At 44.1% G+C, this 27,046-nt stretch overlaps 1 protein-coding gene across 7 annotated transcripts in view; it reads right to left on the bottom strand.

Annotated features, from left to right (window-relative positions):
- Nucleotides 1-504: 504 nt before the first annotated feature.
- ATP8A2 (ATPase phospholipid transporting 8A2) overlaps nt 505-27,046 on the bottom strand; it is a 280,727-nt gene continuing 254,185 nt past the window's right edge. For all 7 annotated transcript variants that reach the window (XM_085536352.1, XM_015852108.3, XM_085536349.1 and 4 more), the window contains 3 exons: nt 26,543-26,647; nt 11,472-11,563; nt 505-5,374 (listed from right to left, as the gene is read on the bottom strand). In XM_085536352.1, the coding sequence (XP_085392478.1) occupies nt 5,277-5,374; nt 11,472-11,563; nt 26,543-26,647 (295 nt within the window). In that variant the 3' untranslated portion in view covers nt 505-5,276. The remainder of the gene's footprint in view (nt 5,375-11,471; nt 11,564-26,542; nt 26,648-27,046) is intronic.

The following is a 27,046-nucleotide window of genomic DNA, read 5'->3' as shown; positions in this document are numbered from 1 at the left end:
CCTAAAGACGAACTGTTTTAGCCAGACTACGTATAAATATGCATTTTGTTCCTGCGGAAATCTATTTAACACCAGTATCTAATAGTATCTGGACAAAGAGATCTTTGCTAAGGCCCACGCACTTTTACTTTCTATGGGGATCGTGCAGTTCTCTCTCCCTGAGGTCACTAGAGCTCTACTGGGTGGATGGTTAACACACAGCAGTCACCTGGTACTGGTCTCCTCCTCCTGACACCATTCAAACACCAGGCACATGCCGTCAGCCTGCCGGCACTGCTCTTACCCAGACACAATCCTTGTGGCTGGGCCTGACTCACCCCGCTGTGAAGAACCCAGCTCTCTCCCATGGCACTAACAGAGGTGTCCCCATCCCCAGAAGGTAATAAAAACCCAAACTGACCCTGACAGCAGCTTTGCAGGTGAAATGTCCAGTGCATTCAACGCTGAGCTCTCGCTGCAGAACTTGTGGAGTGGATAAAACAAAAAAAGCCTGAGTCCGTTGAGTTGCTTTAACAAAAGGTTTATTGGAAATATTTTTGTGCAGACATACAACAGTCAACAGTGCTGTTCCAAGCTACAAATTCGCTAAGTTTTCAGAACCTTCTAAAAACACGAGTAAATGACCTTTGTTTGTATTCAGTCTGGGAGGGAAACAAACCCCACTGTAACGCGATGCTGCGCTGAAACGACCAGAGGACATGAACAGGAGGTGAAAATGGGAAGGCTTCTGGAGGAAAACCCACACGGCACCCAGCTCCCGCTGCTCTGCTGGGAGCCAATTAAACATTCCCCCACAGCACCGCTCCGCGCTGCATGCCCAGATTAAAACCTCTCCATCTGTAACAATATTTAAGCAATTTGAGCACAGATATGACAGACACGCACATGACTCTGCTCGCTGATGAAAAAGATGTGGGTGAGGATCCTGTCACTCAGACCGCTGAATGTGTGACCTCCCGGACCAATGGCTGCACTTTGGGGCAGATTTTCCCACACAGACCCACAAGGATCAGCCACCTCACTGCTGGGGATCAGCCCAGGCCCTGATTGAGGAGAGCTGGGAGCTGCTTGGGGCTGCTTTCAGTCTACGTGCTGCTGGAGGTAAGGGCAGTGCGTCTGCACTCACCTCCTAAACCAGAACATCAACCAGAAAGGCAAAGCAGAGCAGAGCACACATGGCAGCTGTTCAACTCCATGTTTTCCGAGAAGCCCAGCAGATGTTTGGAAGGGGATTAATTTATGCCAAGACAACATCTGGAACATCTTCTGGGGGAAGCCACCCAGTAAGGTGGCCAAAACCTCAAACAATCATGTCTTTCTCTAAATGTTGGCTTTCTCTCCCTCAGCTTCATCACTCTGTAATTACAGGGGTGCTGACCTCACGGTTACGCGCGGTGACACCTGGGCAATATTTTGGCTTTCCTTCATTGTTAGGCCTGCCTGCACCAAATCAGTCCTTTACACACTTAACGTTTTGCTTCAGCATCCATAGAGATGCTGTGAGAGAAACCCTACAGATTTCAAGCAGCTTGTCCAGTGGCACAGAGACTGAGCATGTATCTGCCCAAATGGAGCAGATACAGCACAGACACAGCCAATTTCTCCCCCAACCCATTATGGCTGGAAAGACCTGTTGTGGTGTTTCCTATTGTTGTGCCCTGCTCAGCAGTAGGCTCAGTGAGAGGCCAGGAGTGTGTCCTGAAAACTAATGGAAGTTTAAGGGATTGATAATGCGATGATCCAAGACTAAGGTAAAATACCCTCCATGCCATTAAACCAGGGATTGAGCTGACAAATCCAGCGTGCTGCTGTGGGTGAGCACCTGCTCAGGGTGCACTGATTGTCTCTCAGCCAACACGCCCAAGTACACGCTGCAAAAATCATGCAGGCTTAGGAACTGAGGCCTTCCGTGCAGCATCTGCTGTGTGCTGCTGGCGGGGCAGGCCGAGCCTGCACACTTCTGGCACGCATGGACAAGTGTGTGGGCTGGTGAAGTGCCGACAGTGAGGCTTGACTGCTATCTTAATTTACATCCCTGCAATGTTAGTTTGTGCTAACTCCAGACACAATTCAGATACATTAGCAGCTTAGTTTGACTCGGATACTTGTATTGGTTATTTGCCATTTCTGCTTGACAAGTAATTCCTGACTTCCCAGCCAGCCCCACACAGCAAGGCCTGCAGCCCTGGCGGGGAAGAGGAAATGTCTCAGCTCTGCTCAGTTGTTACGATGTGGCTGCCAAAGGAAGGGCACCTTGTGTGCAAATGACAACTGCGGTGTAAGCAAAAGGAGCAACCAGATCCAGATTTAACTCAGGAAAATCGTGACTTCTTCCTGAATACTGAAGAAGACCCGAACCGAACCAAGCCCCACCACTGTGGCCAGTGCAGAGAGCTGCTGAAGAAACCCTTCTCCACTCAACCCCAGGTAGTTAAATCTGGACAGTCAAGCAGAAACCTCCCATTCCCTCTGCTCCGCTACCCTGTCTACATGATGCCATCTCCACAGAGTGCTTTCAAAGGTTGCTGTTATTGCTACGTGCATTTGTGTTAATGAACGGGGAATCCTGCTGATACAGAACAGCTGCCCTTCTCCTGTTGTTAATGTGACACTGGAATACGCCTAATCATTGTTCACAACAGCAAGCAACTCCAACATCCAGCCTACAGTGTATTACAACAGATTAATTCCTGTAACGACTCCAAAGAACAAGAAAAATGCCAGGCCTTGACCTGGGTGGGCTCCGCAGGATTAACTCAGATAGAGATTAAGGCCTTACAGTGATGATAAAGCCTGACCCTCCAGCCCCGGTGTCACATACTGTATAGCTGTGTGACAAACCCCATGTGTAATTCCCATTGAGCTGACATCCAACACACGTACCTCGATCCAAGCCCCCACTCGCTCGAGGGAGGGTTTGTCTTCATGCCCCCCCTCTGACCTCAATTTACAGAGAGGTCAGAGCGATGCAGCCCACGGCCTGCGCCAATAAAATAAATCACATCGGATGGCAGCTGCTCCTCCCCGGCACCCCTCATTGGCTCTGTAAAACGTTTGTTGGACCGCGTTAAGAACAGAAAAGACTCTGGGATCCCTTCTGTTCTCTGCTCAACACATTTATTTGCCCTTCTCCTTTATTCAGAGGTTTTCAAACGTTTTTTTTTTTCAGCATCCTCAAGAAAAACCTCCAAACTGTTTACATACCGATGTTTATGTGTGGCTCAGAATACAAAGAGTGAGCTGATCTCACGTTGTCTCAGTGAGAAGTTAATTTTCCTTGTGGTGCTACAGCAGGAAGGAGCAGTTTGCAGATTCGAAGACACCACTCATTTCCTAAAAAGATTTTGCTTCTAAATGAAATAAACTGTTTAACAGGTTAGATCGGGATTAAGATCTGCAAGCTCCCGGGATCAGGTTTAGCCTCCCCTTATTTATTCTCTCCCCCAGAATCCCTGCCTTTGAACAAAAGTAATCTCCCAGAAAAACACACACACGCACACACTTGGCCCCTCGATGTTCACGCCTATGGCAAAATTATTTGCAATTTCCCCCTATTGCATAATTGTCTCATTAGCACTGCAGAAAGAAGGTGATGACTTTTCCCTCTGAGCCATCGACCTAATCCAGGAGCGATCCCGCCTGGTGCCGCAGGAGCCAAACCTTCTTCTTAACCTGGGAGGAGACTCAGGCCCCTGAGGTGGCATTGGGAACTGGCCTGCTCTGCTGGAGCACCGGCATCCGCTCACAGCCCATCAGCGAGGTGAAGCCAGTGGGCCAGGCCAGCTTTTTTTTTCTCTTTGCTAAGCATAAATATTCATCTTCAAATTGCTTTCGGATATATTCAAATCAACAAAAGTTTCTGGATGACGGTCAATAGGGCAAGAAACAGCGCCAACTTCTTAAACGCACAGATGTAGTATATACATTAACCACAAAACCCGGCTAGAACACAGCAGTATTTACTTTATGCTATTCAGAAACGTGGCTTGGCGACTAAAATTAATAGAACTTGTCTGGAGGACAGCATAAGCTTTCTAAGAGCTCTTTCAGCTTTAAATTATGCCCCAGTTTTCCTTCTTTTTCCATAGTGCCAATGTATGCAGCAGCACGCTTGCCCCACTCACAGAGCGAGTCAGTGAAGGCAGCATTCTTCCCAGGGCTCGCCACGCAGAGGGCAGGCAGCCCGCGGACGGATCTGCTCTAGAGAAGGGCCGCACAAACAAACAGCAGGCCTTGTCCCCACAATGAGCAGCTCTGTGTGCACGTGCACACACAGCCGTGTTAACCTTTCTTAACTTTCCCCAGCCCGTCCATCCCACCTGGCCGGAGGAACACCGCCATAGGATCACGGCACAAGGCTCCCGTGCGCCTGCACACGCTCTTCTGTCTACAGATGTGAACAACTTCTACCTCTCTGCCCCGACCGGTTCCTTCTATTGTTAAAATGGGAATGGGGTAATGGAGGAAAATCCCAGGCTAAATCTGAAGCGCACATCGAAATACAACCTGCAGAGTTATCTATGTGAGTTCCTTTGTGTGAGAATGCCACGTGCCCCACACAGCCACCTGGCAAGCTCTCCAACTCCCACAGCCCGGCTGTGTGAGTAAGCTATTAATCTGATTTCAGAAAGCTAAGATAGAGCCCTAATAAATCCCGTAAGTGGGCAAGAAGTATTCTATATAACTCATTGCTATTGTGTTATTCTGTCATAAGAAGGCAAATAAGCATTTTTAGCTACGGATTGCGTTTCCACTGCAATCAAAATTTTTATGCCAAATTGTCTGTTAAATATTTCAGTTAAATCTAGTGATCAGTGAATGCTGGAGGGAATAAGGTCTGCATGCAGCCGTGTGCTCCTGGTCTGTATGTAACAGAACAGGAAATCTCAGCACCCTGTTCCAATTAAGCAAAGGCTGATTTCTCATGGAACATAAATTTTCAGCTTTTCTCCCAGAACAACCTTATGCTGATGCTTTAAACAGTGGTAAAACATTGTTTTTAATTTCACACCTCACATAGCACAGTCAACTGCTTCATAACAACATAAACAAAACTTTAGGCAGAGCTTTGCAACTGAAGTCAAACAATGATTTCCCCCCACAATATGTACTACTCAAGGTTTGCAGGGAGAATACAGAAACGTGTTGGCTAAGGCCACAGAAATGAGTTCTCTGGTGTTTTGGCTGCTGCTGCCAACCCTAGTCAAGAATGTGTTAAGAGTGGACGCACTGATCCAAATCACATTATTCCCACCACCCATCAAGCAAAGAACCATTTATTCTATTTCTCTTCTCCTTTTGGTTGTGTCGTAGGATCGAACAACTTGTGACTGGGAGACAACACCATGTTCTTCTTGAGAAAATGCATATCCATCTGAAAAAACAAAGGAAGAAGAAAAATTACTGCAGTTCAGCTCAGGGGCGCAGCCTGTTTTTACCAATAGTTTTAGGCATTGCTGAAGTTACAATACAGACAGGAACAATCTTCATTTCTATGCTGCACTTCTGTCATCTACAGCTGTCCTTAACGCTCCCTTCCAGGCCATGTTAGTGTACATGGTCAACATTTCCTCTGCGCTGACCCAGCTAACAAACTTTGCATAGAGTTCGGACACCAGCTTGACTCCCACAGTAGCAGAGCTTCTTTAAAGACTAAATGGGCAAGTGAAGATTTGCAATTTTGGTTGATACAACCGTACCCAGAGAGAAAAGGCTGGAGCAAGATATGAAGGAGACCTTGCTGGGAAGAGAGTCTTGTTTAGTTACTCGGCGGGGGGGGGGGTTGGTTCTCCTCTCACAGAAAGGGGGGTCAACATCACCTCTGAAGCCACAGGGATGCTGCTGGAGATTTGAGTTCAGAAGGCAGAACGTACCCTACCTTAGCAGAAGAGCACACTAGCAGAAGATTAACTGACCTGAACCACAAGCATGGCAGGAAACTTTTGCTAGCAGATGGAAGAGGTTCAAACAGAAATACATCATCCAGAACTAAGAGAAATCACATTTCCCACTTGGAGTGATTGTAACACTGAAGGAACTTTGATTTCATTACGTGACTGATCCTGGCATCCCTATTCATTTTTCCTGAGAGATTCCATGCCAATATACATACAGCTACAGAGGTACAGCTTGGGCTTTCCTGTCTCTAGCTGAAGGTTCACAAAGCATATTCATGAAATACAACTCTTTTGGAAAAAACTATATGCATCCTATATAACTGCAAAGGAAATCTTTACAAAACAGGTCTTCATTTTAAAAAGGGTGGATTCTCACCTAACAAATACCTCTGGTGGGATTCTTCCATTTGAAGGACTAGCCTCCTGTCTGCATTTTTGGCAGAATTCTCAATGGAAAGTCAGTTTGGTCATAGACTTCAAGATTAAGCCCTAACAGCCTGGCAGCTGTGCTCCATAACTTGATGTGCATTGAGATGGCTTTGCCTTACTGGCTTACCAGTAGATTCAACTGCTATAACTACTGCAGAAAACAGTGCTTACTGCACAAACTGCATGCAGCCTGTCAGACTTAGGAATCTTTCCATTACCTGCTTATTTCCAGTGCTACAGAACAGCTAGGCAGAGCAACCACTCTGCAAAGCCAAAGCAAAATGCAGTCAGATAAAGACATTTAACACAAACCAGCAGAAAACACCTTAGCCTACAAATTTTTGGTGGGTTAAGATGAGCAATGGTTAAGAATACCAGTGGCATTCCTACATCCTCATGTTCTTAATCCACTCTGGAATATCAGCAACAAGGTTTTTGTGCATTTGTCAGAGGAAAGGCTGTGATGGCAGTACTTGCCCCTATTCAGTCAAAGCTGGACATCTGGCAGTATGTCTGAAGCTTTTACCATTGATCTCTATACAGCAAGATCATTTTATACCATACTTTTAATTTGTATATGATTAAGCTTAAGCTTCAAGCTGCTCAGGCAGCTGTCTGTGCCTTGCAGAATGAGAATGCTGTGAATGCTCACGGCCCATCCTCATTCTCCATTTCCACTCTCCATTTCCACTGCTTTCAGACCCCAACCAAAAACAATGACAGCTTCCACCAGCCAGTTACTAGGGAACACTTCGGAAGTTTGAACTTTTCCCCGAACCCTGGCTTTAAAACCACACCTAGGAGCCTGCCCGCAGAACAAGGCTCCCATTGTTCCAGCCCCAGGATGGAACACGCTTCTTGGGGGCTCTGTGGGCGCAGCCACTCACAGCCGCTGCAGAAGGAAGAACCTTTGTCCTCAGAGACCTCCTGTGAACGGAGGGAAGGAGCACTTCTAAATCTCCGTCAGTGTGGCTCATTTGTTAAGCGGAGATTCACAGACACTCTCATCAAATCTAAGGTTTCCTTGGTACCTGATACTATCAGGCAACCTAAGGAATTCTGGTGGTTTGCTTTTTTCCTTTCAAAGCTTTGATATTCTATTAGTAGATCAGAATCTAGTCTCCCATCAGGTTTCTAATTTAACATAATCATTTTCTGTTCCCTGCAATGGTCCATGCAACGCTAGATTAGAGAAACCCTCTCTGCACACACCCTGGATGTGCAGAGCACACTGCTCCATCTCAGCAGCTCACTCACGTGCAACAGCTTCCATGGGGCTCAGAGAGCAGGATGCTGGGCTACATGATCTCCAGGGGTCCCTTCTGACTCCTATGACTTTGTGATGGCATAAAAATCTGCTCACTGAAAGACTGTGCACATCTTTAAGTACTTGAGAGATTTATTTTGGAGGCTTCCTGCTCCTTGTGCTCAACTGATACACCTGAATTGCCGGGTTTGCTGAACAAACAGTGATTCTGGCTGGGAGCCTCCCAGAAATCTTTCCTTCCTGAGCACTTCACTATTTCACACGCACAGCAGTGTGCACTGTAAGATGCCTTGTGCCATCATATTTTTTGTCTTGGGAGAAAAACACCCACATTCAAATCCGCTAAAATGGAAATGAACTGTAAAAAAAAAAAGCCCTTTAAAAAGTGCCATGTGTACCAAAATGTCAGACAAAACAAAACTCAGTGTTAGAGCATTGCTTGGCCAGCCAAATTCTCTCTCAGGCCGAACACTGTTCTGCATGGTTTTTAAGGACACTTAATAAGATGTTACAATTCATGCTTCCCAATTAAACTGTAAATGCAGACTCCACTTTGACTTCTCAGAGAAGCCTCTTCCACTGATCCTGGGAAAGCAAGAGCTGCTTTAAATCTTCTGCATTCTGACCGATGCTTACAGAAATCATTCATTTCCCTGCTGATAAACCATGCCTGTGTTTTCTAAAGGACCCAAGAGGAATTCCTGACAAATGGTCCCATCTCTGTTTTCCCAGATACTAACTTATGGCTATGTGCATGTAAAACACAGAGCCAGATGCCTCAGCATCGATTCTAAACTAATTATTCCCTCTTCCTTAAGATGATTTTAAAGTACAGTCATATTACTCAACAGTCAGCAAATACGTAGCTATCTTGTAAGAAAAAACAACAGCAGAGATAATACATTTCCAACACACATAATATAGTAGGGAATGGAGTTTTAAAAGCTTCTGAAGTAGCTACCCTGTTGTTTTTCAAATCAAAATGCACCAGGAGTAAAGTGAGAGGAAGAAGGTGTCTGCTAGTGGAAAATAAATGGTAAGATTAGAGTCCTCAGCATGAACACATTATTATTATTTATTATTCGTCAGCCCCCGTGCTGTGAAACAAACCTCAGCTGACAGGTGCTTTTTTCCCATTGATTAATAAGGTGCAAACCATACGCCCTGCGTTCACATTTACTCTATGCAATCACATTATACTGTTGAAGGAAGAGGGATTTTCTTTGCAAACATAGGAAATCTGGGCCAAGCACGTTAATCCTCATTCAGGCACGGCACTCTGCATTTCAAGGGGAGTTCTGCCAGAGCAGTGCTTAACAGGAGGATTCCGCTCTGTTTGTAAGTGCATGCAGAGACAAATGACAACTGAACGCTGACAAGGCACTCTGAATTATGAGAGTGGATCTGCACTGGGGAGATTGTATTGGACATTCCTTAGAGACAGCCAAGGATGAAGGCACCTGAACAAATGGGACAGCATCACCCTCCTGTCCTGCTGGTGAGGCTCTGGGGACACAGGTGGCAGAGGTCAGTCATGCAAGGAAGACAGGGGACTAAACAACTGTCTTTGGTATCCACAGAGCTTGTCTAAAGGAGCTGCTACTTCCACAAAGTCAGAGCTAAAAAAGAAAAGGCAGTAATTGGGATGGAGACTTGAATTGTTTGCTAATGCTTTAGAAAAGGGGACGGCTCACCAACAGAAAGCTATGAGACACGCTGTGAGAGCTCCTCTTTCCCACTCACCACAGGGCTGAGCAGGCTTATACTCCATCATCTTCCCCCGCCACTGCAGACCACCAGAAGTAGCCTTGAAACTCCCTGCAGTATTTTGCTAGCACTTACCTCCATAGGACTTAAACTAATTATACAGGCATTGCTTCCCCACCAAAAAGTTGGGAACATTTTTTATCAAAAGTTCATCTCAAAGCAGTACTGCATCCTTACAGTCTGTTCTAGGAAGTCTAACCTCATTTTTCTTCCTCGCTGGGACCAAAGCAGATGATTTGCTTAAGCCTTTGTCAGCCCTAACTAAACAAACCATTTTAATGTTTTATATGCAAGTGTCAGACTCTGAGCTGGAGTCACACAAGCGATTTTTGGGAGAAGTGGCCTTCACAGGCTGAGAACTTGAAGCACGGCAATAACACACCGACAGTTCAAGACTTCACACAGAGTGCACGTAGTGTGATTTAAGATGCTGGCCCAGCAAGTCAAGGCAACTGCCCTATTCATCAATTCTTTGCTTTGAAGATTTCCAGCATTTAGTAAACAGTTATACAATGTAGGGCTGTGAAAACAGCACATGGGCTCTCCGAATTTCACATGGCCTTGTACAGCTATGTAACATTTGAAAGCACATTTGACAAGGGATGATGAAAATGTTAAAGAATCAAGGACACACTGTAGGAAGAGTCTTTGAAACCTGACATCTTCACAATCAAATGTATGTTCATGTGAAACACAGACTGCTGACCGGAACCTGTCCTGACTGCGCTGACTCCTTTAGCACTTCAGCTCATTACTGAACTTAAGAGTTTATTTAGATGCCTAATTTGTCTTTCCTGATAGCAGTTTGCTTATTAATGTACTAATATGTGCTACACCAAACTAAAAGCACATATCAAGTCTGACCATTCACTACTGGTGCACCTCCCTTCTGCACTTTGGTGTCTACAGCAGACTTCCTTGACAGCAATTTATTTATGTATTTTACCAGTTCCTTCTGCCAGTTCTCCTCCTTGGAACACAGAACACATTAGTGCGCCCGCAGCAGAGCTGCAGTCAGCGTCCTGATCTCCCTGACTCACGAGATTAGACGCTGGAAGGAGCACATGGTCCACAGGGTTGCTTGGCACGTCAGTCTCCTTTGCCAGGAGCAAATAGATTGATAACTAAAGACCCTATATCCCACTGCCAGCAATATCCTTACAGCTGTTTTGTAAAGGACAAAGACAAGCAGATTCATCAGTCTTCCACCCATTCTGATGAAATTTCCCATGGAAAACAAGGATTCCTCAGGCATCTGAGCTCTCAAATCCCAGCCTTGCCACCATGACAGGAACCACATTTCTGCCACAGAAAACAATACAGTCAGCAAATGAGATTCGACTCCAGTTAGCTTTCTAGGAGTCTTGAGCAGTCAATGGTCTAACTTCTCATTGCAACAGTAAAACAAAACCCAAATCCCACTGCCTGCCCCTTGCCCTCAGAGCAGCAGTGCTGCATGCAGGGGGTTATTTCCTTAGTAAGATGAGCAAAACAACTCAGGTCTGGCAGATAGAGGCCTGTCATGCTTTTCTCCTGGAAGATGAATAAATGGATGACTTAAACACTGGCAATTTATTCCAAATAGCATCACTGAGGAGGTGCGAGGTCACCTCTCCTCCCTACAGAGGACAAAGAGGGAATGCAGTTCCGCACGCCATGGCTTCCCTCATCAGACACATACATAACTCCCAGTCAGCATCCTGAAATATCACTGTATTCTCAGTTAACCACAACTAATAAGACTTTATGAATAAAGATGCCATTTCTATTTAAGCTAGGCTCTATCACAACATTTATTTTATCCTGCAGAGTTTTTGATCTCACAGCATTCTTGAGACTATCAGGATTTTACGTTTAGAGAATCTGCATGTTGGGATTTTGTCATCTGGGCCCGTTGATTGGATCCTAGGGAATTATCCACATTTGAGCTCTGCTTGCCTAGGGCCAAATACACTAATTCCGCTTCCAAATGTATGTCTCCTGGTTGGCAGCTCAGCTTCTGCACTAGATTATCTCTACCTACAATTTAATTAAAAAGTAATCACCTTTCGCTTCACTCATCTGGGACTGACTGCTGTGCAACACACACGCATACATGAGCTGTTACTTACGTGATACACTTTGCTGGACAGAATGAGCACGGAAAAGGCTCGGAGGAGTTTTCCTGCCGAGCCTTTTTAACAAATGATCACGTTCGTTCACGCTGAGGGAGAGAAAAAAAAAGTCAGTGAGTAACCAGATAATTTTAAGATAAGTGTCAGCTGTACTTAAAGTACTTGTCAGCTTTGGCTTTGTCAGTATTGGAGATGGTGGCAGCACAAAAAAATAAACCTCCCCACAAAACTGCACAATACCCAGAATATTTTCTAGTAATGGAAACTCTTCCTTTCTAAGGACACTTTTTAAGGGTTACATTTAATTCACCCGTCCCTAATGTCATAGCCACTGTGATTTCTGAAGGGAAGACATCTATAAATTGTTATAAGCCATATCAAACGTCCAACATCGAGTGGCACGGAGTATCTCAAAGGAGATCTCTTTCTGGTATTACATACACAAATGATGGCACCCACCAACTGCCTTAGAGAGAAAAGCAGTGCATTGTGGCTTAGCACATGGCAAGAGGCCTCTATCACACCTGCAAAAATGCTTGAAATTACTGAAGGCAGAACTGCTGTTGACTTCTAAAGCTTTTCACCTCTGATCCTGGAGAAAAAACTTTCAGTTCAGTTTTTGGTCAAAAGTACCCTTTCCTTTACACGGCTCATGTTAGAAGCCTGAGCTTACCAACAGTGAAAACACAAACTGAGGGTGAAAAATATGTATTTCAAGCAACTGAAAGAGAAAACTAACTGGATTTAACACATACATGCATGTCATTAGAGTCACTGTCCACACTTAAGTTTTTACAGACGCTACTCATTTCATCAGGAACTGTATGTCCAGAATAGACAATGGCCATCATCCAGACATTTCAGAGCACTTATCTGCATAAGCAAGTGGCATAAAGTGCAACAGAAGACAGCATAGGTGTCCAAACCTTGTTGGACTGGGGTTTCCAGGAACTGCTGTATATCACATGATTAAGAGAGACATATTACAGTTGAAAGTTGTGGCCACGGGCAGCCTGGTCTGGTGGCTGGCAATGATCATTATGGTCCCTCTCAACTCCAGGCCATTCTATGATTCTATGAAAGTTCCTGTAAGATGGGGTTGTTTTTTTCCCTGTCTCATACTTGTTCCTAACACTGAGATGGTAACATTGCATGCAGCAGATGTCTATAGTGCAGCCCCTCGCAATGCCTTTGTTCCATTTACACCACGTTTCTGTTGCCTGCTTCCATTTCCAGTCTGCTTGTTCTTTCATGTCCTCATTCACAAGTAATTCCACTGGTTATGCCATAAACGTGGATACACATTTGAAAGGCGAATGCCGGTATCTTTCTTGGGTTAGATTACAAGTTCACATATATTTGGTACATGAAATGGAAATCCCAGCAAGCACAGCTGCTGCTGCCAACAAGCTCACAACAGCTTTAAACAAACAACTCCCTTTCATTGAAGCAATTTGCTAACTTCAAACAAGAAAGTAAGCAAAGAATCTCCGATACGTCTATAATGTGTAATCCAGCCATGCAGGCTTATATTCCACTTAATATTCCATTAGGTTAATATCCAGACGCACGGCCCCTGTTTAGTGAGTAACAAGATGCCCATGAAAGAAAGGGAGGAATCCTCCTTTTTTTCTTTTCTTTTCTTTTTACGTTTTTTTCCCCCCTGTGATCTGTAAGTCCAGACAGCCAGGTTAAGGAACTGCATATCCTATGGACCTTACCCATAAAATCTTTATAAACTGAAAACATTTTCAGAGGGTTGATCTCTTTCCCTCCTTCCCTGGCCACAGCAGAATCACGCCTGCAACAGACAGAGTTGGTTGCTTTTCCTGTCTGCAGTCAGTTGTATTTCCTTGCTAGCATTCCCTTCAATAGAAGTTGGAAGCAAAACTAAAGACACCAATAGAGAGCATCAAAAAACCTCTAAAAGCTCACTTGGATCACGAGATCTGCATGCATTCAAGAAAAAGAGGGAATCACAGGTTTCCACTAAAGCAGAGATGCAGAATGGAAACTTCTGAAGATCTTGGAAGATCCAACTTAGAACAAAGACTGTCTGACTGAAAGAAAACCCAGTACACAAAGAAAAACCCAAATGCTCTAGGTATGCAGCAGAATAGAAAACACACTACGAAGGGTCATCACAGAAGAGGATGGCAGGGACAAAGTGAGATTATCCTAACTTAAGCTTAAAAGGTTGGCAGCCTCCAGAAACCACCACTGCTGGTGTGTGTACCACCCAACACCACAGTGCTGAGCACAGGCCTGCCAGCTCACTTGGGAGTGCACAGATGGTATGCACAGCAAACAATCTGAACCTAGTAGTGGTCCGTGACTGAGAGAAGGGGCATCCCTGCCCATCTTCTCCATACCCATCTCAGCAAGAGACCAGAGGCCAGTTCTGGATGGACTGCTTAAAGTGATGGCAAATGAGTTTATGGATTTTGACACATTGGCTAAACACAGTCCTGGGAACGGCGGAAAACATGCAGCCATTGTGATTTCCGCTCTGATAAAGGAATTTGAGAATATGTTTCAAGACTGCCAAAAAAATCATCCATTTCTTGGTTAATCTGCAACTCCATTTTCAGTTAACATAAATACATTACTCATAAATTGTCAAATGGAATGTAAAGAGTTGCAACCCAAAATTTGATCATCTCTTTACCAAACTTTTCTAAGTCCTCTTATCAGAGAGACACATCCCTCTCTTCACAGTCACACCTTACTTGTGTCATCACTTTTTAGCATTACATACATTCGTGAGCGACTACTTTGAAGGATGAAGTACAGGAAGGGTAAAATTTCATCAAAAATCTCTGATGAACACCTTGAGAACTCACTATGAATTACAACCACTGCCACTGAACCTGACTGATGTGTTTGTTTCACAAAAACAAGGTCACATATCCCAGCAGATTTATGGTTTCATCACTCTCTTTTTTATGTTTTAATTTAAAAAGATCATAATCAAAATAAGGGTTTTTACTCTACATATAATAAATGTAGTATATATTTAAGGAGAGCTGTGCTGAAAGTAATGCTCCCTATGTTATTCTGTTGGCCCACAGTGTCAGAGGTGGATGTTGGTGGTATGGCAGTAGAGGCTGAACCTTCCCACCAATACCCCATTACCTGCTGTTGCTGTGTGACAGGCAGCAGGGGGGCAGACTGACAGAACTGCATCTGAAATGGAAGTGCATGTGAGGCACTGAGTTCCTCTGTGCAGAAAAAATGGCACCCACTGACATTGCTCAACACTTGCTGATCACTGATGGAGACTGAACAGTGGATGTGAGCTGCACTGCAGTAGTGACAACAGTGACAGTGGGTCAGCTCTGCTGCTACAGACTTTTAAGAGGGTGCCACGTAGGCTCCTGTTCATTGCTGGCAAAAATGAATAGCTTGTGGTGGTGACTAAGTGGAAAATAATGTTTCCTAGCTGAGAATTTGGTCAGTCTTATTATGTTCTTGTATCCATTCCATAGAAATAAATAGGAATAAATAGGATTACTTTTGGAGTGACCTATGTATACGTGGTCCAAAGATAATCCCTCTTCACTCACTGCGGCTCAGGCAAGTCAAAAGGTTGGACAACCATGCTCTAAGTGCAAGCTATAATTAAATATACTGCATGTCGAGACCTATCAAACAGTATAAAATGAATTCCTAATATGCAGAAGTGAATGCAACACAACTCTTCTGAAATTGATGAGTATGATTTATTAACAGGTATTAGATCTTCCAGTATGAAGTGTGAAAGCAAAGTGAAGTTGAATTGATTACTTAACTAGACCAAAGTCTGCACTGATACCAACTCAGTCCTTGCTTTCAGAAGGTTTTTCTCTGCTACCAACAGATAAGATAAAAAAAAATAAAGACATGTCATTGGTCTCCCTTCACTACAGTGCAAAACTAGTGATGGCCTCAGACTTCCAGGCGTATTAGTCCTTGCCCACAAACGTACAGCTTATAAATCAATCTTGAGTATTAGCTGTGATGATTCTAAGTGTTAAATCTACTTTCCAGACACTAATAGCCAGAAAAGAAACCCTCCCACCAGAGTCCAAGGATGGCATCATCAGATGCATCACAGTAAAAGGGTAAAAAAGAGAATGTGAAATCACATGGTAAATACTGGATATGCTTGTGTTTATACTCAGGACCTAAAAAAGGTGTCAGAGTGAAAGAAATCACAAACCCAGACATCCTGATGGGAGTCAATGACCCGGAAAGTGACAGTGAAATATGCCTTACTTGGTTGGTTAGTGACCTCAGAAGGGGCAAGGGAGAAGCTTCATCTATCTGTAATTACACGAAGGACAGCACACAGACAGAATGCTTTGAACTAAACAAATCAATAGTTGCTCAGAACAAAAACAAGCTAAAAAAAAAAAAAAAAAAAGGTCCAATTCAGAGGGTTACTTTGAAAAAACAACTGAAAAAGTAATTATTCAAGTCATAGAAAACTAGACTCAGTTGCTATCAACAATAAAGAATGCACGAGAAATACCTTTGCAATGGCTTCCTAAGTGGGACGAGATTACTTCAGTCTGCCTGAAAGTCCGTGCTAACAACATTACATAAATTCATTAAGCATATGACAGAAGAAAAGATAAACTAAAAACATCATCTTATCTGTCCGTACCACAAATAAAATAACTCTTCCATTTTTGCATCTGAACTGCTCAAAGGTGTCAACAGAGACCTTCAATTTATTTTTGTGTGTTCCCTTCTTGCTCTTCACAAGAGCAAACAGCTCCTAAACCCAGGCAGCAAACATCTGGCTTTACACATTCAAATGAGGAGCATCAAAACAAACAGAATAATTCAAAGCTGACCACAACGTCCTGCTGGCTCATTTTCTCAAGTAATTAAAAAAAGATGAGCTTCACCACCAATTAACCTACTGAGGACTAATTAGCGTTAATGAGGATTTGCGGTACTTGGTATAGCCTGACCCAGAATGTCCTCCCCCGGCTCACTAATTGGCTGGTGGCAAAGCAGGGCTCACAATAAAGGGAAGGTTAAAGTGGATGCAGGTGTCTCTTAAAATTGGATCTTCCCTGAGAAAACATATGCACAGCTGAGCATAAGAAAATTCAGGGCTCCCCTTCTCTCTCATGAGCTGAACTGCTATGAAATGAGATTGTGCTTTGTTATGATTTGCTAATGGAGATGGAGATGGAGATGGAGAGCACAGGCAAGAGAAATGGGCAAAGATGCTTGGTTGCTCTTGTCTTAACTTGCTGCCCTTCTGGATTATTCAAAATTCAGACAGACATATGAAATGATCTGGTTGTGTTTCCTGCCTTCCTTAAAGGCAGAATTGGATTATTAGTGCAGCATTCCCAGGGCTGCTAAAAACTATGCAAATAACACAGAAATGCACATCCCAGATGCTGTTCCTCTGCCTTAATAGCACCCAATGGCAGATGCACAGCCATTCAGTGCAAGACACCCAGTGTCACCTTCATGGGTAAGGCCAGAGGACAAGCAGGATGCTTTTCCTGTCATGTAAATAGCTAGAGATCATAGAACCATAGAATAGATGGATTGGAAGGGACCTTTAAGACCATCTAGTTCCAACCCTCCCTGCTACAGGCAGGGACACCTCCCTCTAGACCAGGCTGCTCACAGCCCCATACAGCCTGGCTTTGAGTGCCTCCAGGAAAGGAGCATCCATAACCTTACTGGGCAATCTGTTCCAGCGTCTCACCACCCTCACAGTAAAGAATTTCTTCCTGATATCTAGTCTAAATCTATCTTTGCTATATGCCCTTATGAAAAGTCACTCCTCAGCTTTCCTATAGGCCCCCTACAGGTGCTGGAAAGCCCTGGCCCCTTGCCCTACTGCTCGTTGCTACAACAGCGAGGAGGAAGGGGAAAAATTCTGCATAGCTTCTGATGGGGCTGAATGAGTGAAAAGATCAGAAGTTTCTGTTCCTGTCATTTTAGACTTTAGAGAGACGAATACTCTTCTCTCACTTCTTAAAACCAATGTTCCCAACAGTGACTTACACTAAAGCTCGCTGTTTCTTTGTTGACATTTTTCCATCTCCGAAAGTTGCATCAACATAAAATATGAAGAGCAGGAAAAAAGGTCTGAAACAATCAGACATGCTTAGCTTTGATCAGCCATAATCACCAAACCGCTTACAAGCAGACTGTTGATTTTCATTTCAGTCTCTTGGTTCTCAGATTCCTTAAAGTTTCATCTAAAGGTTAATCAAAGGTTCAGGCATGATTAATTTTACATCAGCATGACCTGAACAGGGGCTCACAGATCCCTCCCTGCCAGAATACACCAATTATTCCTGAGGATGCATTCGCTTCTCCCAAGTTCCATTCCTCACTTCTTGTGCAGTGTAACCCTGCTTAAACACTTCTAGTATCTGTCACTACTCTGGTGGACAAAGGGTGAGAAAGGGCTGCACATGGGAAAGGTTCACCCTGACTAGTTGTCTGAGCAAATATGTCTCCATGGACCAGAGGATGGGATGGAGGTAGCACAAAATGAAATCACCCTCCTACAGAACAGTCAAAGTAGCAACAATTGGCTTCTGCTGTTTTCTTTTTTTGGTCCGCAAACAGGAGATGTTATTTTTGGTTATCTGTCATTGGATTTCAGGAATGTTTTACTATGAGGTCAATCAGGGTAGGAAGTCTTAATTTAAAAGGCAAACAGGCATTACTGATAATGAAGCTGCAGAGTAATCAAAGGAAATCTCCAGAGCATTTCACAAGGAAGCATCTGAGACTTATAAACAATAAAGCAAAAATCAGCGTTTTCTTAGCAGAGTCAGCGTCTACACACACTGTTTAATCACTTGGGTTGCAGCTGAAATAAGGCAACAAACATCCACATCCAAGTCCCTCCTGCATTCTTCTCCATGAATACTCCATGAGCCATCAACAAGAAACAGACCATGTCTAGAAGACCAAGGGGTTGCTGAGCACAGTGCATAAGGAAGTACAGAGGGAAGCGTGGCGTGCTCCATTTGCAGCCAGAGATGTGAAAGAAGCTCCCTATCACAGGTGACTCCTGCATCAATACAACCAGGCTCCAGGGAGTAGCAAAGGGCTCAGATGCAGTTGACCGCCCAAGGAAGCTGGAAGCATCATGTGCTGCCATGGGTTGACATTCCCAAGTGTTGTTACTGCAGCAGTTCTCCTCTAGCTTCTTCCCAAGTTCATTTCTATTTCCCTGGAGCAATACCATTGTTACAGCTTGTGATCTGGCCTGGAAGTTCTCCCATTACACCTTAGATGTTTGCATGCAGGATACTCCACATAGAAGCCAGACAGCTGCAGGCCCCATGCACAGGGGTCCATCCACATTGCCAGATCCCCTTGTGCCAGAGCAGAACCACCCAGCAGCAGCAGACAGAGGCCAGTGCACGTTATGGCTTTCAGCTGGCACTGTGGGTGACACCAGGGCACTATGCTGAGTTCTGAGACCAAATTCTTCACTTCAAGTCCCCAGAATTCCTTCAAGTTGGTCTGAAATCTGTATGGTTAAAAGCAGGACAAATCCTCTCCTTTAGGTGACAAGCAAGAATGACTTATGGTGGTTTTTTTTTGTCATTACTGATGTCCTGATGCACAAAAGCCCTTCTTTGACTTGAGAAATCACTTGGACAGTGGTTTCTGGCCTTAGTTTTTGAAGCTGTTATTCCTAAATTTTTCTAAGAGAACTACTCAGTACAGAAAGGGGTGTTACCAAGCACATTCAAAAGCATCGCTAACAGCACACACTATAAACATCATATGGCTCTCTGAAAACCAGCAGGTATAACACATGACATCTCTCTACCTAGAGTCCCTTCCACTTGTAAGCACTGCAAACATTACACGAGCTTATGCACATCATAACATGGGGGGGCATCACTGTCAACTGTCCCAAAGCCAACTAACTTAAAGTTGAAGCTGCACAATTTTGCCTTCACTTTCCAAAATATGGGCACTGACTCAGTTTGAGCCCCCAAGAAGCAGAAAAGGCTACGTATGACTTGCTGCTTTTTAGCTACCTCCTTCAGTATCAAGGCTGCTTTCTTCTTGTTCTTAAGTGCCTCACTTTGCACTTACTCTAGTGGGTGCTCAGTTATATCCCCTACAGATAAGGTGACAATGAAGTTGCAACTTTAACATTCTCTTCCTAGTAACTCATTTTGTCAGCAGCAGCCGCCTTGGTGGGGTTGAAGTTTTCCATGCTTGGTGTCTACAGAAAAGTGTGTTGTTTTTTAAGCAAGCAAGCAAAAAAATCCCCAACAGAATGTTACAGTAAAGTATACTTCCACATTTTGAATAAACTTTAAATAACTCCTGCTCAAAAACTCTAAGGTCTCCTCTCATTACTTGTTGATTATTTATTTATTTATTTATTTTTTCAGGGCATCAAGGAAGGCTGATGAGTTTTCAAAGCGTCTGGATACAATTTTGAGCAAAACGCGGGACCTTTGGTTGAGTTGCAAAAGACCAAATTGCTTTTCTTCAAGCTTTTATGTATTTTGTAACTGACCACTAAGCATTTAGTATCTAGTATGGCTTTTTGTGTTCCTGTTGGGAAGGCACACTGCGTCTTGCCCCTCCTCGTAGCTGGGACAGCCAGGAGGAGCTGGGCGAGACTGCTGAAGCCATTACACTGGAATAGTTGTTACAGAGCAGTTCTCCTGCTGTGCAGCCTGGAGGGGAGATTTCTTCTTCCATCCCCTGTGGAGATCCCCGGTGCCCAACCCAGTAACAACGGATTAGGCATCAGAGAGACTGGCCCCTTAATCAGTTTTAACCCCCGTCTTGTTATGTTCCCTCTTTCCTAATCTTCCCTTTCAATTTACAGCTTCATTTTGGCCTTTGTACTGATACTGTACCTCCATCAACTCGGACTTTGCTAGCAGATGTGATCACAGATCTAAATCCTTCTCCATGTCACCAGGTTTTAACTGTACCTCTGGCACTGCATCTCCCTCAAAGTTCTGTGATAGGTACCATCAGGATGTGAAATAATTAATTGCACTGGAGAAGGGTCACATCAGCTCCATCTATTGTGTACAGGCAGCTGGGCACATGGGTTGCCTGTGCCTGCAGGAACGTGGCAGTTCCCCTTCACCCTCTCCACCAGTTTCTGACATCTCTCCTCCTGCTCCCTCCCTCCTCTGCCTTACTGCATCCACATTGCCCAGTTTAAAACAGAGCCAACTCCGGTAATTTGCAAGTGCCTCACACACAGGGGTTAGAAATGCCGGAAATTAACAGTATGTATTAACACGAGGAAATGATGTGGCGATTCTTTACTGACATGGGACAGGAGAGAGAGGCGAAGGGACATGCATAAAATTAAGTGTTTTCCACCTACCATACATGAACGTTTACCATATGGAATCAAAGAATTTAACAGAAAAAGCCTTGATATCATTTTATGTGCGTTTTGCTAGTAAAAGGAGTCTAATATCTTTTTACTAGTAAAACTGCAAGGAAAAAATCGTAAATATGCCAGTCACTTTGTTGTGTATGCTGGTGGGGAAATCTCGCCTCTCCTTCCCAGAAATGGTGTGAAGAACATCTGGAAAAATTGATAAAAAGCCTCGGACCTCAAAACCAAAATACAGCTCTCCTCTCTTTAACCTCATTTTATGCTCAACCGATGGGCTCCGACCGCGGTCCTGAGTACCCTGAGTCACTGCACCCAGGTCAAGGCACTCATGGAACCAGAATCTGGCTCCAAACACCCACTGCTGTGTAACCGTTTGAAAACACAGGACTGTGTTTGTTTTAAATAAGATTTGTTGTACCTGCTGATGTGAAGGGGCCTTATTGGCACAGCCTCTCTATTCAAGTGGCTGCGATTCGGAATGCATCAATAAAGAGACAAAGTGCTTTGACATATAATGAGCCCAAGCCTTGCTCCTCGTGACATAAATGAAAATGCTGGCCTCTTCCTCAGGAATGAGGAGATCAGATGCACAAGCTCATTCAGGGTTTGTCACAAGTGGAAAATTAAGATTGTTTTAGCATTCCTGCTCCTGCCCTGCTTGGCGGGAGGCTCTCTACCCTCAGGTTGTCACAGCCACAGGCCCTGTCCAGCTTCCCACCTCTTGCAAGGTGCCCTCCCATGAGTGCCTGTGTCGCCTGACTGCCCACCTCCTCACACAGCTATGGAAACAAGATAGGCCTCTGTGCTCACCCACCCAATAAAACCCAGGCTGAGGTCACTAGACAGCTTGCTGTTGAGGTGAGAACCAGTCGTGCATGTTTCACTAAAGCAGCAGACGGCTCTGGTGAAAAGCACTGCAGTGAAAGAGGATTTCCACCATGGAGACTCCTTGTTGAAGACAGACAGCAGGAGACTGGGGAGCACCTCACTTTTCGGTGCATGGAAAACCAGAGCTTGTTCTACAAAATGGAGATGAAAGGAAGAAGCGGCCAACTTTCATCAGCAAACATCTGGAAGCAGAGCTAAAATGCACACCAAAAAGTGCTGTGTATACCAAGAAGCTGGGTCTCCTTCAGCAGTCACTTCATTTTCTCTTTGCTAAATAAAGGACGCTGCCTTCTAGTTTTCCATATAATTTGAAGGACATTGTCCCAGCATTTCAGTAATGCAGGCACTCTTCCCACAGCACAGCCCAGGCCCTTCAGCTCCTTGTAAAGCAATTCAACAGTGAAAGCTGCATCACTCTTCAGTGTCAAATACTGTTCTCATCTCAGCTACTAAACAATTACAAGACAGAACAGAAAAACAACCAAAAAGCCACCTTCAAAGGGAGCTTCATGTAGGGGAACTCTGCAACAGAAAATCTACTGTCCCAAGGAGCGTGCTGCACAGCTCTCCTTGTTGGCCATCGGAGCGCTGAAATGACGTGGGTTTCCAAAACAAAGTTTGTTTTGGTCACTAATCAGGCTTTACTCCACACAGTCTCCTGCTGACTTCAATAAGAGGTTAGATGGAGTGAAAAGTGAACGAAGACTTAAAGATTGGCCCTTTATGAGGCAAGGTTTACTTGCAAACTTACCTCAAGATACAAAAAATCGCTGCAGCTGAACTCAATGCCACTTTTGAATACAAACCTGTAGAAAACCTTTTTTTCTTTGTGTAAATCTCACAGGTTAACATGATTAGCTCTGCTGGGCAGGTGTCTCCACACGTCCCTGTTTACTTTGGCACACAAACTGCCTCTCTCACCTCTGTGAATCCACGTAAATTTAGTGTTAAATCCTGTCCTTTGTTACATGAGAGTGCCAGGGAGCCCTTTCTCCTCCTGCACCCAGTCTCACTCCCCTCACAGCCAGGCTGGATGCCAGCCCAGTGCCGCTGGGTGTCAGGCTGGGGTGTACCAGAGCACGCACTCATCTTCCACAAGCAGGAATGTGAACACAGCACGGGGTCCCTTGCTAACTCCTCGCTGCCCGCTCCTACTTCTGCTTCTCAAGCTATTTCTGGTCATCAGTTTTCAAGTATTTCCACAGATTCACAGAATGGCTTAGGTCAGAGAGGACCTTAAAGATCATCCAGTTCCACCCCCCTGCCATGGGCAAAACTGCCAACCACCAGATCAGGTTGCCCAGGGCCCCATCCAAAATGGCGTCAAACGCCTCCAGGGATGCGGCACTTTCCCCTGATTAAATCCCCCAACTCTTGGAATCATCTGATTTTGTCATCATTCCAGCTTCCATGAAAAATAAAAGTTTTAGATGTCCAGATGTAGTATGGAGAAAAAAAATGAGGACGAAACCCCTTATGGCTCACAATATACTCAGTATCACCTTCAAGCATCACACTAGTGCTTTATCTAAGGTATTTAGGACCAGGATGCAGCTTAAACTCAATAAAAGCAAATCCAATTTCAGAATCTGCTCAAAGAAGCAATGATTTAGAACATCTAACTGGCACTAGAAGTCACTTTTTATTAACCTGGAAAAATGTCTCCAGCAAGAACAGTTGCCAGGGCGAAGACCTAAAGCAGGATGTGAGTATTTAGGTATCAAGAGGCAGATGAGATCTTCCAGTGCTCCTACCCAAACCGCAGTGAAGATCCAGATACTGCCCTGCCCACACTTCACAGAAATTCAAGTGAGCTGCTGCAAACTGCTGGCACCCTGTTGTGCACGTCTAGATGGTCTCACTGCCTTCCGGGGTTTGTGAATTACTTTTTGTTTAGCAGAATAATCCTAAAGATCCACATCTTGCACTTCATTTTCCCCCCATTTTCTAGGCAACGATAAAAGCAATTAGCTCCCCAAATCCCCCTTATCTGTAATTGGGTGCGATTTTTATTTTATTTTCTTTGTTGTTTGTGAAAAAACACTGAGCAAAAATAGCGTCTACTATGTGAGACAGGAAACCAGACCCGATGACAGCAAGCTTATCTTTCACAGCTGCCTGAACAAACCAACACCTAATGGCTGTGTTTTAGGAACACTTCCAACCAAGAGCTGACACTGGCACTCAGAGGTGACTGGTAGACCTGCGCAGTTCTAACACAGCTCTCCATTTTGTGTTAGAAATGAAGAGACTCTGGTTATATTCCCTTTCTGCACAGTGTCACACTGCCAGTAATATCCTATGAGCAATGGGGCTGTGGGCAGCAGGGGAGAGCAGTGCATGCATCTCCTCATTTCCACCAGCTTCAAGGACACTTAAGAAAAAATAAAGAATATGAACCAGAGAAGCTGTAACTGTAGTAAGGTCCCTCTGCCTCTTTCCCACCCTCACCCTTCCCTTTGGACAAGCTCCCGATTTCAAGCAGGTGTGAAAGAGCCAGGAGACAAACAAAAGAGATAAAAGGCAGAACAACTCTGAAGAGCACTCTGGAGGCCACATCACAAGCACAGCACACCAGCTCCTAGCAGGCAGAGGCACTCTACCATTATCTAGTTCACAGATGGACCACCCAGAAAATCTGGGAGCAATTAGGAAGGAGAACAAACAAATGCATGGAAAGAAGTGGGGGAGGGAGAAGGGGAGAGAAGGCCAGGAGGGATTCCTTACATCATCTCCATGCAAGCGTTGCGAGAATGAAGTGAAGCTATACAGAGGAGGAGGAATGCAGATGAGAGAGTTTGCAATGAGAATGCAATAAAATAAAAGGCTATGAAAACACAGAGTGTATGAGTGAATTACAACATGGTCTTTAAATTTACAGCAAGTCAGGACTGTCTGTAAACAGAGAAGAAACCCATCAAGTTCTAGGAGATACATGCATATAAACAGATTAAATGCTAACAACCTTTCTCACTATTAATACTATGTCAACCTGCCTCTCAACCCACAGATTCCGCCTGCAAAGAGGATTCACTTTCCTCTGTGGCTGTCAATAACTGGCACTTAAAGCTGGCAGGAAAACACAAACATCTCACTGACAGAAATGCAGCTTTGTCCCAGACACTGATAGGAACCACAACAGCAGCCGTGGGGCTCCTACTATCTGAACAGCATGTCTGGGAACAGCCAGTCCTCATCACAACTGGATCCCACTTGCTTGGCATCGAATTGGTCTACCAAATTCAGTAATTCACAACCCGAAGTCACACCTTCCATTTGTTTTGGCTGGGACGTTAACCTGATTTTGGTACCAAGCACTTTGGCTCCAACTGACTTTAAGGTGACTACTCGGCCAACTAAAAACAACACCTATTTATAATTAGATGCTTGACTTCAGGCATTTCTGTTGGTTTTAATCATGGCATAAAACGTTGTTGACCAGAGCTGCAAAGTCTGCTTTTTCTTTTTAAACAATCTGATGCGCAGTTTGTGACTTTTGCAAGCGAGCACAATTTATGTGCAGTGTTTTGTAGAATCCAAAAGTCAGGGCAGAAAAATGGCTCAATAAAAACTGAGCATACCAAGCATTTTGAAGTGATTTTAATCAACAACACTATGTTTACTTTGTCTTGGCCTCCGAGAAGCAAACTCTGCTCACTAAGGCAATCTTACAAACACACTGTAGTTCACAAAGCATTTTTTTAAAGCTTTTCTGTTTACTATAATCTTGGTAAACTCACTCCCTGATAATTTTTCCTAAAAATAGTGCTTATTAACTCACAAGTTCAGCTGAAAAATCTACTACCCACTCATCTTAGCAGCAGCTACAATATGGCAATTAGTTTACCTTAGAATACACATCAAAGGCTCAAAGGATGACCCTGCCCCATAAGAACAAAATCTTTTAAAAGCTCCATTCCACTCAGTTTGCTAGTTTATAAGGTTTGCTAAAATCCAGTTTAATGATCACATCGTTTCTTAGCAAGTCATGTGGTGCCATATTGTTTAGCGAACAGAAGAGTTAGTTCTAAAACCTTTTTGAACTCAGGGAGCTTTTCCGACTAGCTGATGCAGAACCACATTCTGTGATGGCAAATGAAACTGTTGGATGCAAAAGCCTCACTTTGATTTTCTTTAGCTTCTTTCAGAAGAGACAAAGGTTCCCACACAACGCATACCAACACATACTCTCCCCTTACAATGAAGGATTCAATAATAGCAATATGTTCAAGTCCATATGGTGTGGAAACAGAGGAGAGGTACGACGAGAAACTGAGAACCCTGAGCACAGGGGCCTGCAAAACTGCAGTGGAAAACAGCAAAAACATTTTAAAAAAAACCCATCACCTCGAGGTGAGAATGAATGAAGCTGTAGGAAAAGACTGGAATAGCCAGTTCTCCCTTTAGCTACAGTCTAACCCTCCGTATATCCTGAGTCCCAGACAGTTTCCTGCTTGGACAAGCTTATCAGGCTGACTTTTTTTGATGGCGAAGAAAGTATATGCAACAAAGTCCTTTCAAAACAGTCTGGCTCAATGACCAGTTAATAGTACTACTTGTTACCAGGAGACTGAGCTGTAGCTTACAAATACAGCCTCACTAGCAATAACACAGGAGAAACAAAACCCTAAGGGTTGACTTAGGTGGGGGAAACAAGAATATATGGAAAGGAACAACAGCAACAAATTCATAATATAGGACAGAAGACTTCTTACCTGACTGCAATCAGATCTGAACAATAAAAATTGGAGAGGACAAGAACAGCATTTTTTATTTTTTCTTAAACATCAGCATAGAATTGTCCCACCTCTTTCCATTACTGTCACGAAGCATGGCTTTTCCCAGCTCTCTTGTCTTCATCTCCAACTCTTGAACTTGTTCCAGCAAAGACTTATGGTAGGTATGCTTGGCCCTGTACCACAATGACAAGAAAGACACAAGGAAAGCCATATGAATGTTGTGCTGTTAAAAAAGCCCCATTTTATTTGTTGTAGGAAAAGCCAGGGCAACTCCCTCACATGATCTGGGAAATAAGGCAGTGAATGCACACAAACAGTCAGCCCAGATTCACAATACCTGGGAAATATTACATAAGAAACAAGAAATTTGGCAGAGCTTGTCTGCTTCAACACAACACTCCAGATGTAACCAGCTAGCACAGCTATCGGACTGTGGAGACCTGACACTGCTGCTGTGGGACTGCTCAGGACCAGAGCTCTCAGACAAAAGAACAGAAATTCATTGAATATTCATGGCAGTAAAACATGATTCCACTCGGTTTTTTGAGCTATGCATCACACTGCTCTGAAAA

The sequence above is a fragment of the Coturnix japonica genome, chromosome 1 (genome assembly GCF_054131305.1).
Source record: "Coturnix japonica strain WE chromosome 1, WE-NBRP24, whole genome shotgun sequence".
In the NCBI taxonomy this organism is placed as follows: Eukaryota; Metazoa; Chordata; class Aves; order Galliformes; family Phasianidae; genus Coturnix; species Coturnix japonica.
The sequence above is the reverse complement of the archived record's forward strand: the minus strand, read 5'-3'. Positions and strand labels throughout refer to the sequence as shown.